This window comes from Muntiacus reevesi, chromosome 1, assembly GCF_963930625.1.
Source record: "Muntiacus reevesi chromosome 1, mMunRee1.1, whole genome shotgun sequence".
Taxonomy (NCBI): Eukaryota; Metazoa; Chordata; class Mammalia; order Artiodactyla; family Cervidae; genus Muntiacus; species Muntiacus reevesi.
Genome location: NC_089249.1, coordinates 199,679,173 through 199,691,639, shown reverse-complemented (window position 1 = coordinate 199,691,639; position 12,467 = coordinate 199,679,173). Strand labels below are relative to the sequence as shown.

The following is a 12,467-nucleotide window of genomic DNA, read 5'->3' as shown; positions in this document are numbered from 1 at the left end:
AGAGTCCAGGGCTGGTGGTCGGGGCAGGCCTGGAGGCATAGCGTGCAGGGACATACCAACCGTCTGATGCCTGCTTTTCAGGCCCAAAAGACACAGAAGGGCTGGGAACCAGGCTCCTTCCCCCAACCCCATGCTAATGAATTCCCCACCAGAAATGTAAACAGCAGACAACAGAGGCTGAGACACGCTGTTATTATGGTTGATTCAATCTGCGAAGCCTGGGTGCCGCCTCCCAATTTTCTCCTCTTTTGTCTCAGGATCAGGAAGGGGAACCCAATTGACTCCATCCAGCTACTGCCTGCATTGGGAGCCCCGACTCCCCTCCTCTCCCGGCAGACTGTGGAGGGCAGCGGGGCCGAGGGAGGGTGATCCTCCGCCGAGGACTGAAGCCAGGTTCTGGGTCAACTCTATTGCCTGCAGAACTCCAAGCAGTGCCTCTGCCCTTCCCCTCGTGTCTCCATAATTGTACCACCAGGAGCCTGCCTGGTCAGGGCCAAGTGACTGGGGTGGCCTTGACCCAGCTGGGCACATCCGGATAAAGGTGGCACCTGGTATTTTGTGCTGAAAGCTTTGTGTTTTATTTATTTTTCAAACAGAAAGGCATTTGTGCTGTCTGGGATTGCTTGCGTCCAAGCGAAGGTGGTTGTGCCTGGTCGCCGTGCAACACATTAAACAGATCATCAGCAGGAGTCCACCCCCTTCTCCTCCATGAGACACACACAGAGAGCTCAGAGTGACACTTCCTCGAAGGTGCAAAGTTAGAGATGGATGAAGGCTTTTGTGGCCAATGTGCAGTTCTGTATCAGGGCTGGTCTGGGGTCCCAGGAGGTGGGTTTCCAGCCCACAAGCTTCTTCAGCCAAAGTTGAAGTGCCCATCACCATGTGGCACTCTCATATCAGAGCCCGTGGGAAGGTGAAGCCACTGAGCTGTCCTCAAAAGACCCTGGTCTAGATCGGACACGACCACCTTGGGCCAGGGACCCTCAGGAGTGAGGTCGGCCCCTCTTGGATGAGATGACCACTTCTCTTCTCACCTCAACTTTCAGCTTTGACCCTCACCCCAAGTTGGGAGAGCTGACCACAACTGACTGACACCATCATCTCAGTGAGCAGCAGACCCTGGGACTGACCCTGGCTCCTCTGACAGCAGACAGGAGGGGTACCCTTGGGGGAGGCTGGTGGATGAGACAGCTTGTGTCCTCTCCTACACCACAGCACTCCCCCCAATTTTGGGGATTCCAGCATCCCCAGGGGCCTGGAAGCAGTTCTCCTGGGGCTGGTAGGACCCTGGAAGGAGGCCAGAGCCTGACAGACAGAGGCTGGGCAGGTTGGAGATCCAAGGACGCCAGGGACTGGGGTGGCAGTGTCTAAGACATGAGTGGGGTCCACTGGGGTTCCCCCTCTTTGCTGGTGTTGCAGTGCCCTTCCTGGTCCAAAAGCTGGCTCAGAGTGAGGGGAAATGGCGGGGACTTGAGGGCTCCAGTGTGGGGGATGGAAGGGGAAATGTGGGGACTGTGGGGTGGACAGGCCTGCGGTATCCCCAGGACATCCCAGGAAGCTGATGGCAGGCAGGGCAGGGACCCTGCTGTGTGTGTGCTTTAGGTGACAGGGCGTATGGAGTGGGGACTCCTAGAGCAGACCCCATGGGAGGTTCCTACTGGATTTGGGGAGAGAAGCCCCTGAGGGACCCTACCCCATTGTATGGGTCGCACCCGTCCATCTGAAGACAGGCCCTGGAATCTAGCAGATCATAGGATACTGCCCATTGAGGGCAGAGTGAAGCGGGGGCAGGCAGTCACCAGCGTCAACTGACAGCGTCAGGCCAGGTGAGCTTCAGATGTGGGTGCTGGTAAAAGCCAGATAGATGTTCCTAGAAACAGGCCCAGTACTTCCATCAGCACTGGTGGGGGTGCTTGAACATACACCCTTGTTCCCTGAGATTGGCAGGGAAACTGATGGAGCTTGTGCATTCTCATGCTTCTGGAGCCTGGCTGGCAGCAGCAGGCCATGACCTGGGGTGACTGCTCAAACAGCAATTAGATGCTCCAGGTACACTCGGGCCAGAGTACCTGCTGAGCCCAGGCCCACAGGGCATGGGGGCCTGTCGTCAGGGAGCTCAAACAACCCCAACTGCCACAGCAGGTCTTGCTGGCATGGGTTTGGGCAGTGACCCTGACTGAGACAGGAGTAGACTAGAGATTCTAGGAAGGGGCCTGGGCCCCCGGCTGAATGGAAGAAGGAGATGGCAGGAAGGGTATGCGTAATGGGGTCAGGCCTAGAGGAGCCAAGGCCGTGCCAGAGAAACACAGCGAAGTCCCCAGAAAGGGCCCTCAGCCCTGGCTCATCCCTGGGGGCGTCTGCTGGTTGCCCTGACAACACTAATACAGCTCATTCCTATGGAGGGGAGGGTGTACGCCAGCCCCACAGGGCTGTTAGTTCCCTGCACTCCTGAACCTGAGCTTCATTTGTGCCTGGTGGGGGGAGTTGAGTCACGTGGCCCCTGACCCTGGCCTGCCGGGAGCCCCTGGGCACCTGGAACCTCCCCATATGTGTCTCTGGACCAGAACCAAAGAGCTCAGCCCCAGGTCCTGGGTGGCAACCTCCCCATGTAGGCAGGCCGCACCGAAAACAGGGAACAGGGTGTCTCCGGGGTTCCTGAAACCATACGTCCACCCACCAAGCACAGCCTCAGGCAGCAGGAACCACTAACCCTGAACAGGGCCTCCAACTAACCCTGAACAGAGGCTCCCTGCAGGGCCCTCCTAATGGAAACCACTCAGGGTGTCACTCAGGGTGACAGCGCCTGGCCCCTCTGCTAACCCTGGGGACACTCCGCCAGCTGCGTGCTGCAGGGCTCCAGGGGAGACTGAGGGTGGCCACAGGTGCTAAGTTACTCAGTCCTGTCTGACTCTTTGCGACCCCGTCAACTGTAGCCTTCCAGGCACCTCTGTCCATGGGGATTCTCCAGGCAAGAATACTGGAATGGGTAAGCCATACCCTCCTGCAGGGGATCTTCCAGACCCAGGGATCGAACCCAGTCTCCCAAACTGTGGGCAGATTCTTTAACATCTGAGCCACTAGAGAAGCCCAAGAATACTGGAATGGGTAGTTTATCCCTTCTCCAGGGAATCTTCCCAATCCAGGAATCGAACCAGAGTCTCCTGTATTGCAGGTGGGTTCTCTACCAGTTGAGCCACCACCGGCAAGGAGGACAGAGGCTGACCACTTCCATATCGTCCAAGCTGGGGTGTGTGGGGAGGAGGGCCTGGGTCCCGCCCCGCCTCCCCTATGAGTCACCAGATCCCCACGCCTGAGGATGACATGGCCACACGGCTTTGGGAAAAACTTTTAAGAGAAGAATTTGTAAAAGTAAGAGTGGGGCCCCAAGGCTCGGGGTGCAGGATGGGGGGTGTAGTGTGGTCCCAGGCAGCCCCTCTATGTGCAGGCATGGCCTGAGGGCTGAGCTCTAACCCTCAGGGGAGGCGGGGCGGAGCCCTGTGCGTCTTGTGGGGCTCCAGCTGGGTGGGGGCAGAGCTGTCACCACTTGATGAAGACCATGCCAGCCAGGACAGTGTAGCCCAGCACCAGGAAGAGGACCTTGAGCAGCCGGTCACTCTTCTCCTCCAGCTCCTTGGCCAGGATCTCGAAGAAGGTGACGAAGAGGAAGGTGCCACCTGCCAGGCCCTGCAGTAGCACAGAGGCCACGCTGCTGGGCACACCCTGGGCGCTCTCAATGCCCAGGCCAAGGCTGATGCCCAGTGGGATCATGGCGCTCACAGTGACAGCCAGCTTGGCTGCGTCCCTCAGGGCCATGGCACTCCTGGCCATGCTGATGCCCAGGGCCACAGCCACCAGCGTCTCGTGGATGGCCACTCCCACGAACAGGCTCACCACCTTCTCCCCTTCCTCCTGCAGGCCCAGAGCCAGGCCCTCAAAGACCGAGTGGGCCGACAAGGCGAAGACCAGGGTGAGGAGCCGCAGCGGGCTGGAGCGTGACAGCTCCTGAACACTCAGGCCGTGGCTGTGCCCGTGTGGCTCTTCGTAGAGCGTGTGGCCCCGCTGGCCACCCATGAAGGGGCTCTCGTACTCCGAGTCGCTGCCAGCGTCTGAGCTGGCGTTGAATGTCTCCAGGTCGATGAAGGCTGGCCTCTCTTTGCGGAAGGTCAGCACCAGCTGTTCCAAGAAGACAGTCATGAAGAAGCCCAACAGCATGATGGTCTCGGCCAGTGGGTAGTCGGTGCTGATGTGCGCGAGAGTCAGGACTTCCTGGAGCTGGAGTGGAGGGTGCCAGGGGGAAAGGATGGGAGAGGTTCAGAGGCCAGAGACCGTAACCCCACTGCCCACACAACAGGTCACCAGATATGACCATTCAATTGACAGAAATACCCAGTTCATACAGGTTTTAAAAAGGGGAGGGGACAGTGACTCATCCTCAATGGATTGAAAAAAAAATCTATTAGAAAGGGAATAGAACTCACGCCACTTCCACTCTGTTGACCAACTTATAAATGGTTTGGAGAATTCCCTGATGGTCTGGTGGTTAAGAATCTGCCTGCCAATGCAGGGGGACACAGGTTTGATCCCTGGTCCAGGAAGATCCCACATGCCTTGAGGCAACTAAGCCCCTGGGTCACAACTACTGAAACTGTGCTCTGCAACAAGAGAAACCACCGCAGTAAGAAGCCCAGAAGACCCAGCACGGCCAATAATAAGTAAATAAATAAATAATAGTTTAAAAAAAAAAGAATCCATGCTTCCACAGCAGGGGGCACAAATTCGATTCCTGCTGGAGAAACGAAGATTCCGCATGCTGCTCGGTGTGGCCAAAAAAATAAAAAATAAAAGCAACCATTTGATACCCTCTAAGATACCCTTCCTTTCTGTACTCCTCCAGCCATCTACAGGTAGCTTCTAAAACAAGCAAACAGACAAATATTAACAAAAATAAAACAGTGTAGTGTGCTAAAGATACGTCCACCAGGAACTTCAGAAAGTGACCTCATTTGGAAGAAGGCTCTTTGCAGACATAACTGAGGTGCAACAGGCTGAGCTGTGTCCCTGACAAACAGAAACTTTTATATGAAAGTCTCCCAATCCCTAGTGCCTCAAATGTGTGTGTGTGAGCCCTAAATTGTGTCCAACTCTTTCTAATCCCACGGACTGTAGCCCACCAGGCTCCTCTGTCGATGGGATTTCCCAGGCAAGAATACTGGAGTGGGTTGCCATTCTCTTCTCCAGGGGATCTTCCTGACCCAGGGATTGAACTCAGATCCCCCTGCCTGCATTGCAGGCAGACTCTTTACCATCTGAGACACCAGGGAAGCCTGGTGCCTCAAAACCAACCCTATTTGGAGAAAAGGTCTTTAAATAGGAGATTCAGTTAAAAGACTGTCAGGGCAGCCCTAAGCCACTAGGTGGTGTCCTAACAGGAAGAAGAAGAGCCATCCTGTGAAGAGGCTGCAAGAGATGGCTGTCTGCAAGGCAGGGAGAGAGGCCACAGGAGGCCCCGCCCTGCCAGCACCTTGATCTCAGACTTGTGGCCTCCAGCCCAAGGAGAGAGTAAGTGTCTGCTGTTCAAGCCCCCCATCTCTGATCTTCTGTCATGGTCACCCCAAGAAACTCATTCATAAGATAAGGATCTTGAGATGACAACTTCCTGGGTAAGGATGGGGCCTGAATCCAATGACAGGTGTCCTTCTGAGAAAGAAAAGGAGAGACACACAGAGAGACACAGGGAGAGGCCATGTGATGACGGAGGCAGAGATGGGGTGATGCTCATACAGGGCCAGGGACACCAGGGACTGCAGACGATCCCCACAAGTCGGGAGGGACACGGGATAGATTCACTCTCATGGCCTCAGAAGGACCCAGACCACTGACCCCTTGGTCCTGCCTCCAGATGGTGACGTCAGTCAGGACTTCTGGCCCTGAGGCCTCCACTGGTTTGCTTCCACATGACTCAAGAGGCTGTTTCTGGGGCCCCCTGTCACTCCATCCTCCTGGGTGAAGGTGCTGATAACCAATAGGAGGCTCGCCAGCACATCTGGCTGTCTTCACCAGACCCCTTGAGCCAGTACCGTCCAACAGAACCTTCCAGATGACGGAAACGTTCTCTGTCTATGCTGTCTAACATGGAACCCACCAGCCACGCGTGGCCCTTGAGGACTTGAAATGTGGCTGGTGCAGCTGAGGACTGGCCTGTTGAATTGTGTTTGATTTCAATTCACTGAAACCTGACCAGCTGGAATGGTCAGTGACAGCCACACTGGACCATGAAGCAGGAGCTCCGGTGGGGGCTGGCGGGTGGCCAGGAGGAGGGGCCTGGCCCACTGAGGTATTGGGGAGTTTGGGGCAGGGGCGTGGCATAGGAGTGGTTCTGGGAGGACTGTGAGAGGGCCCTGAGCGCTGAAGGGGAACAGGGAGGGGCAAGGCCATTACAGTAGTCCAGGCTGGTGGTGACACTGTCGGAATTCAGGAAGCGGGTATAGAGTACATTAGAGAGGACTCAGATCTCATTCTCACTGATGCCAAGTGCACAAGTTTCCCCTGCTCTGTAATGGAGGAACACAAGCTTAGAAGTGTAAAATACTGCCCAGCCCTCAATGTCAGCAGTCCAGGCACAGGATAGGGCTTGTAAATAAAGCAGACAGCACAGTGAGGAAGCCCATGTGGCCAGGGACTGAGGGTGACTCCCAGCCAAGAGCTCGGGAGAAACTGTGCCCCAGTTCAACAATCAAGAAGGAACTGAACTATGTCTTACAACCACGTGAGCTCAGATGCCAACCTGTCACCAGCTGAACCTTGGGATGAGACCACAGCCCAGCAGATACCTCTGCTGCTGCCTCATGAAAGCCAGCAGCCAAGTGTTACCCAGACTCCTAACCCACAAACTGTGGTCTTAAAATATGTGCTGTTTTAAGATGGCAAGTTTGTAATAATTCGTTATGCAGCAAACATCTGACTGATACAGGAGTTGAAGAGAGGCCACAATTGTCAGCTTCAGGACAAAGAGCACATGCCTGGTGCGAGTGGTCTGGTCAAGTAACAACTCATGAGCATACCATCCGGGAACCCCAGGTCTTGCTCAAACCCCTTGTTTACCAGGTAAGACCCAGAAAGGAAAAGCTACCAGCTCATGGTCACATAGCAAGTTCATTTTCTACTTCCATTCACTCTTATAGTGTCAAGGTCCCTAAGCTTGGTATCAGGGTTGAAAAGTACCAGAGGTGGGGGAGGGGCAAGATAAAGGTAGGGGATTAAGAGGTATAAATTATTATGTGTAAAATAGGGACTTCCCTAATGGTCTAATGGTTGAAACTCTGAGCTCCCAATGCAGGTGGCCTGGGTTTGATCTCTCTTAAGGGAACTAGATCCCACATGTCTCAACCAAGAGTCCAAATTGCCACAAATAAGAGTTTGCAACTAAAGATTCCACACACCACAAAGAAGATTGTGCATCTAACAGTGAAGATCCCATGTACCACAACTAAGACCTGGTGCAGCCAAAGAAATAAATAAAGACGAAAAAGATTAAATAAATAGGCTACAAGGATGTATTACACAGCATGGGGAATATAGCCAATAGCTTCTAATAACTATGAAGAAAGTGAAAGTGAAAGTCGCTTAGTCGTATCTAACTCTTTGCGACCCTATGGACTATACAGTTCATGGAATTCTCCCCAGGCCAGAATACTGGATGTGCAGCTGTTCCTTTCTCCAGGGGATCTTCCCAACCCAGGGAGGTCTTTCACATTGCAGGCGGATTATTTACCAGCTGAGCCACCAGGGAAGCCCAAGAATACTGGAGTGGGTAGCCTATCCTTTCTCCAGCAGATCTTCCTGACCCAGGAATTAAACCAGGGTCTCCTGCATTATAGGCAGATTCTTTACCAGCTGAGCTACCAGGGAAGCCCTTTAATAACTATAAATGGAGTAACCTTTATAAAATTGTGAATCCCTATGTTGCATACCTGAAACTGACAAAATATTGTACATCAACTATATCTCATTTTAAAAAAATGGAAAAAATAAAAGCAGCAGAGATGCTTGGCCATAAGGTGCCATGGGCCACTACTGACAGCCCAGGGAGCCTTACCTTTTCCCTCACAGCAGGCAGTAAAGCATTGAAGCACGTGGCCAGAAAGACCCCACCGCCAAAGGTGTTGCAGAGCGAAAGGATCTTTTTCGAGCGGTGGGCCTTCTCAAAGTCCATCTCGATGATCTTCACGGGGAGCAGGGAGCCGAGCAGCATGAAGAAGAACATGCCCACCATGCAGATGATTTTGGCCACCAACAGCTTCACCATGGTGGTGTCCCCCGGCTGCTCTGGTCGCCGCCTGGCCAAACCATGTGTGGGCGCACACTCCCGTCCCACAGTGCGCTAGGGGGTCCAACCACACAGCTGGGGGCTCATGCCTCAGTCCGGCCTCTGTGAATGTCAGGGGCAACCAAGTCAGCTGTTGGACTGGTCCTCTGACCAGCTCAAGAAACCAAGCCCATCACCCCCAGTATTTCTACCCACTCCAGACCTAGCACGCGTCGTTGTCTCCTGCAGAAAATTCTCCACGGCTGCACTGTCCAGTATGGCAGTCACTAGACACATGTGTTTGTGTAAGTTAATTAGATAAAATGCAGAAATAGGGACTTCCCTGCTGGCCCAGTAGCTAAGACTCCACTGCAGGGGCTAAGACTCCCCAGTGCAGGGGGCCCGGGTTCAATCCCCGGTCAGGGAACTAGATCCCACATGCCACAACTAAGACCCAGTGCAGGCAAAAAAAATAATAAACATTTAAATAAAATTCAGTAGAATTCAGCTCCTCAGTCACGCTAACCATATTTCAAGTGTCCAGCAGGCACCTGAGTCTAGCAGCCACCATACTGGACAGCAAAGAGAACACTTCCATCAATGCACAATGTTCTAGGTCCCCCTGCCCTTATGTAAAATCCACCAGCTTTACCCTGAAACAAAGGTTCTGCGCTGCCTCCCCTCACTGGCCTTTGTGGTCCCTGACTGTGGCAAGCCTGCTCTTCCCCAAGCCACTTTTCCCTAACCTTCCAGTGATGCTTGCCTTTCAGATCGCTGCCTCCAGGACCCCTTGAGGGGGCCTCCCCCTGCCCTAAATGGTACCGCCTGTACCCACCTCAAGGCCCAGAGCAGAACCGATGTTTCAGTAACAGTTGGCTGAACAAACCGAGGAACTGAAGCATGTGGACCTCTTTATGGGACACGATGAGCCAAACTGAAGTCGATCTCGCCCTAGACAGACCGAAAATGTCACCATTAATACAAGGGACTGCGGCTGCTCCCCAACCTCTCAGTTCTCACTGCCCACGTCCCTGAGTCAGTTCAGATGCCCCCGGGGGGAGATGTCTCACACCCCGGCCCTAGACTTCATTGGTACTACAGGAAACTACATAAAATCCCCTAATGTCCTTACTTGCCTTGGGCTGCGACTTCCACAGGATCAAGGAGTCTGTCTTCCCCAGTCCGAAGTACACAGTAAGCGCCCAATAAATACCTGCCAAGGATCAGGATGCCCCAGGCTGTAGCGTAGAGGTGAGGGTGGCCTGGACGCCCTCAAACCGGGGGCTAATAGGGCTAGGCAGAGGGGACGGTCTCATTCATTCATCCTTTCACTCAGCATTTATTGAGCACCTTCTGGGTACCCAGCGCTGCACCCGGCGCCCCGCTCGACAGGGGACAAGTCACGCTGCGCTGGGGGAACCCGACGCAAATCAAAGGCGGGGCCTCGACTAATGGGCAGCAGAGCCCGCCTGGTCCCGAGCCGCCCAGGCCCGGCCCCCACGTACCTCCGCCGGGTCCTCGCCCGCCAGCCAGAGCCGTCTGCCGCTCAACTGCCGGATGGTGTCGACCCTCCTGCCAGGATCCCGGCCGAGCCCTAGCTCGGCGCGCCGCTGCCCACGCCCCGCCCACGCCTCTGACCACTGGCCGCCCCAAGCGCCGCGGGCCACGTTCTCCACGCCATTGGCTGTTACAGTTGCCACTCAAACTGCGACTCCACCTCTCCTACCGGCAAGGGAAAGTAGTTTCCTCCCACTGAGCGGCGGGTACGGCCACAGGACGGCTCCGGCGGGAAACTAAGACCTTAGAGGAAGGATTCCGGAAGTATTTGGCTTCCAGAGCTGTCCAGGGGCTCCTGGTGCTGAATCCCGTTCGGATCGAGGCTTGGTCGTTGTCAGGAAAGGATTTACTACGAATGACTGTCCCTCTCGGAGCGTCCTGGCTGCTGATGCCCTTCCTGTCGGTTTAAGAAGCAGATTTATCGCTTCAACATCTCTGCTTCCTATGTGCCAGGATATTTTCTTGGAGAACTTCTGTCAACAAAGCAAAGCTCTCTCCCCTTTTGGAGCTTACGTTCTAAGAGACAGAAAATAATCAATAAACATAATAAGTAATAAAATTATATCAGAAGGTGACAAGTGCTCTGGAGTAATAGAGCCCAGCGAGGGTTATCAAGAGTGTTGGGAGGTGGTTTGGGATATACACACACACACTACTATATATGATAGATAACCAACAGCACCTACTGTATAGCACAGGGAACTCTACTCAACATTCTGTGATAACCTATATGAGAAAGGAATCTAAAAAAAGAATGACCATCTTATGTACACCTGTGGTTAATTCATGTAGATGTATGACAGAAAAACTGATATTGTAAACTTATCATCAATTAAAAAAAAACAAACATTTTTTTTAAAGAATGAATATATGTATATGTATAACTGAGGCATTTTTCTGTAGACCTGAAACCAACACAACATTGTAAATCAACTTTGCTCCAATAAAATTAAAATATATTTAAAAATAGAGTGCTGGGTGGTGAATTGCTATTTTGAGGCTTTTTTGTTTGTTTGATTGTTTTAGGATATATACCCAGGAGTGAATTTGCTGGGAGAAATGGATGCTTTTTAGACAGGGAGAAGGAGACTTTTTAAAAAAATAGCTTGATATTTGCCCCCAAAAAGCAACCAGACTTAAGAAAGAAGAGACTGTATTCATCTGTTAACTAAAATCTTATTGTCAGCCTACCATGAGCCAGGCATGGGAGAGTTACCAAGAAAAAAATGGAGAAGGCTACAATATAGATGAATCTTAATGCATTAGGCTAATTGAAATAAGACAGTCACAAAAAGATAAATACTGTATAATCCCACTCACACGAGGTCCTAGAGGAGTCAAATCCATAGAGACAGGAAGTAGATGGTGGGACCAGAGGCTGGGGGAGGTTGGGGAGTCAGTGTTTCATGGAGACAGAGTTTCAGTTTGGGAAAATGAGAAAATCTTTGAGACGATGGTGGCTATACAACAGTGTGAATGTGCTTAATGCCACTGGGCTGTGTACTTAAAAATGGTGAAAATGGTAATTTTAATGTTACACATATCTCACCACAGGGGCTTCCCAGGTGGCTCCGTGGTAAAGAATCTGCCTACCAGTGTAGGAGACACAGGAGATGCTGGTTCCATCCCTATGTCAGGAAGATCCCCTGGAGGAGGAAATGGCAACCCACTCCAGTATTCTTGCCTAGAAAATTCCATGGACAGAAGAACCTGGCGGGCTACAGCCCTTGGGATCGCAAAGAGTCGGACGCAATTGAGTGAGTGAGCACAGAGGCAGATTTAACAGGCAGACCTCTAAGATGATTCCAAATGACTCCTACATCCTAGGAGTCACATCCTTCTCCCCTTCTCCAGCTTAGGGTTCACCCAGTGAGTTGATTCCAATGAAGAGAATATTGTCAAGTGATGGGATGTCATTTTCATGATTAGGTTTCATAAGACTGACTTCTGTCTTCCTAGCACAACTCTCTCTATTGCATTTTCAGCTTGTTTTTGTTTTGAGGGAGGGGTGCTACACCATGCAGCTGTAGAACCTTAGTCCCTCCACCAGGGATTGAACCCTGGCCTTCAGCAGTGAGAACATGGAGTTCTAATCATGGGACCACCAGGAAACCCCTTCAGCTTGTATGTTTTGGTAAAGCAAGTTGAGATGCTGAAGAGGCCCACGCTGCAAGAAACTGAGGGCGACCTCTAGCCCAACAGCTGAGATCTTTGGCACAAGAGCCTTCAGGGAACAGAATGCTGCCAACAGCCACGTGTGATCTCAGAGCAGGGTCCTGCTCCTGTTGGGCATTCAGACAACTCATGCCCAGTGGACGTTTTGGTTACAACCTTTGAGAGATCCTGAACTGAGGGCTCAGCTAGGTGAATCTGGATTCCTCACCCACAGAAACTTGAGTTAATAAACATTGTTGTGGTAAGCCATTAAGTTTTGGGGTGATTTTTTAATGCAGCAAAAGATAACAATACATATATAAAGGGAAAACTGTAGATTGTACTAAGAATTATTCAGGAAAAAAAAAGAGTTCTGCATTAGCCAAACAAAGAGTGGTGAGGAGTAGGGGAGGAGACAGAATGTTTGATGTGAAAGTAAAAAAGAGAGGAC

At 52.3% G+C, this 12,467-nt stretch overlaps 1 protein-coding gene across 3 annotated transcripts; it reads right to left on the bottom strand.

The window, feature by feature from the left end:
- Positions 1-562: 562 nt before the first annotated feature.
- Positions 563-9,927, bottom strand: SLC39A3 (solute carrier family 39 member 3). 3 transcript variants are annotated; one of them, XM_065918096.1, is made up of 5 exons: positions 9,811-9,927; positions 9,438-9,518; positions 9,141-9,256; positions 8,096-8,428; positions 563-4,272 (listed from the first exon to the last, which is right to left on the bottom strand). In XM_065918096.1, exons 4-5 carry the CDS (start codon positions 8,303-8,305, stop codon positions 3,538-3,540), a joined length of 945 nt encoding a protein of 314 aa, XP_065774168.1. In that variant the 5' UTR covers positions 8,306-8,428; positions 9,141-9,256; positions 9,438-9,518; positions 9,811-9,927; the 3' UTR covers positions 563-3,537. The 3 variants fall into 3 exon arrangements, with proteins under 3 accessions (XP_065774168.1, XP_065774167.1, XP_065774169.1); XM_065918095.1 differs by having other exon boundaries at positions 9,442-9,518; XM_065918097.1 differs by lacking the exon at positions 9,438-9,518.
- Between the last annotated feature and the right edge of the window lie 2,540 nt (positions 9,928-12,467).

Excerpts from the sequence above, each read along its gene's own strand:
- SLC39A3 (XM_065918096.1), bottom strand. The coding sequence starts at position 8,305 with ATGGTGAAGCTGTTGGTGGCCAAAATCATCTGCATGGTGGGCATGTTC. Across the intron at positions 4,273-8,095 it reads TGCCTGCTGTGAGGGAAAAG|CTCCAGGAAGTCCTGACTCT; the intron begins GTAAGGCTCCCT and ends CCTCCACTCCAG.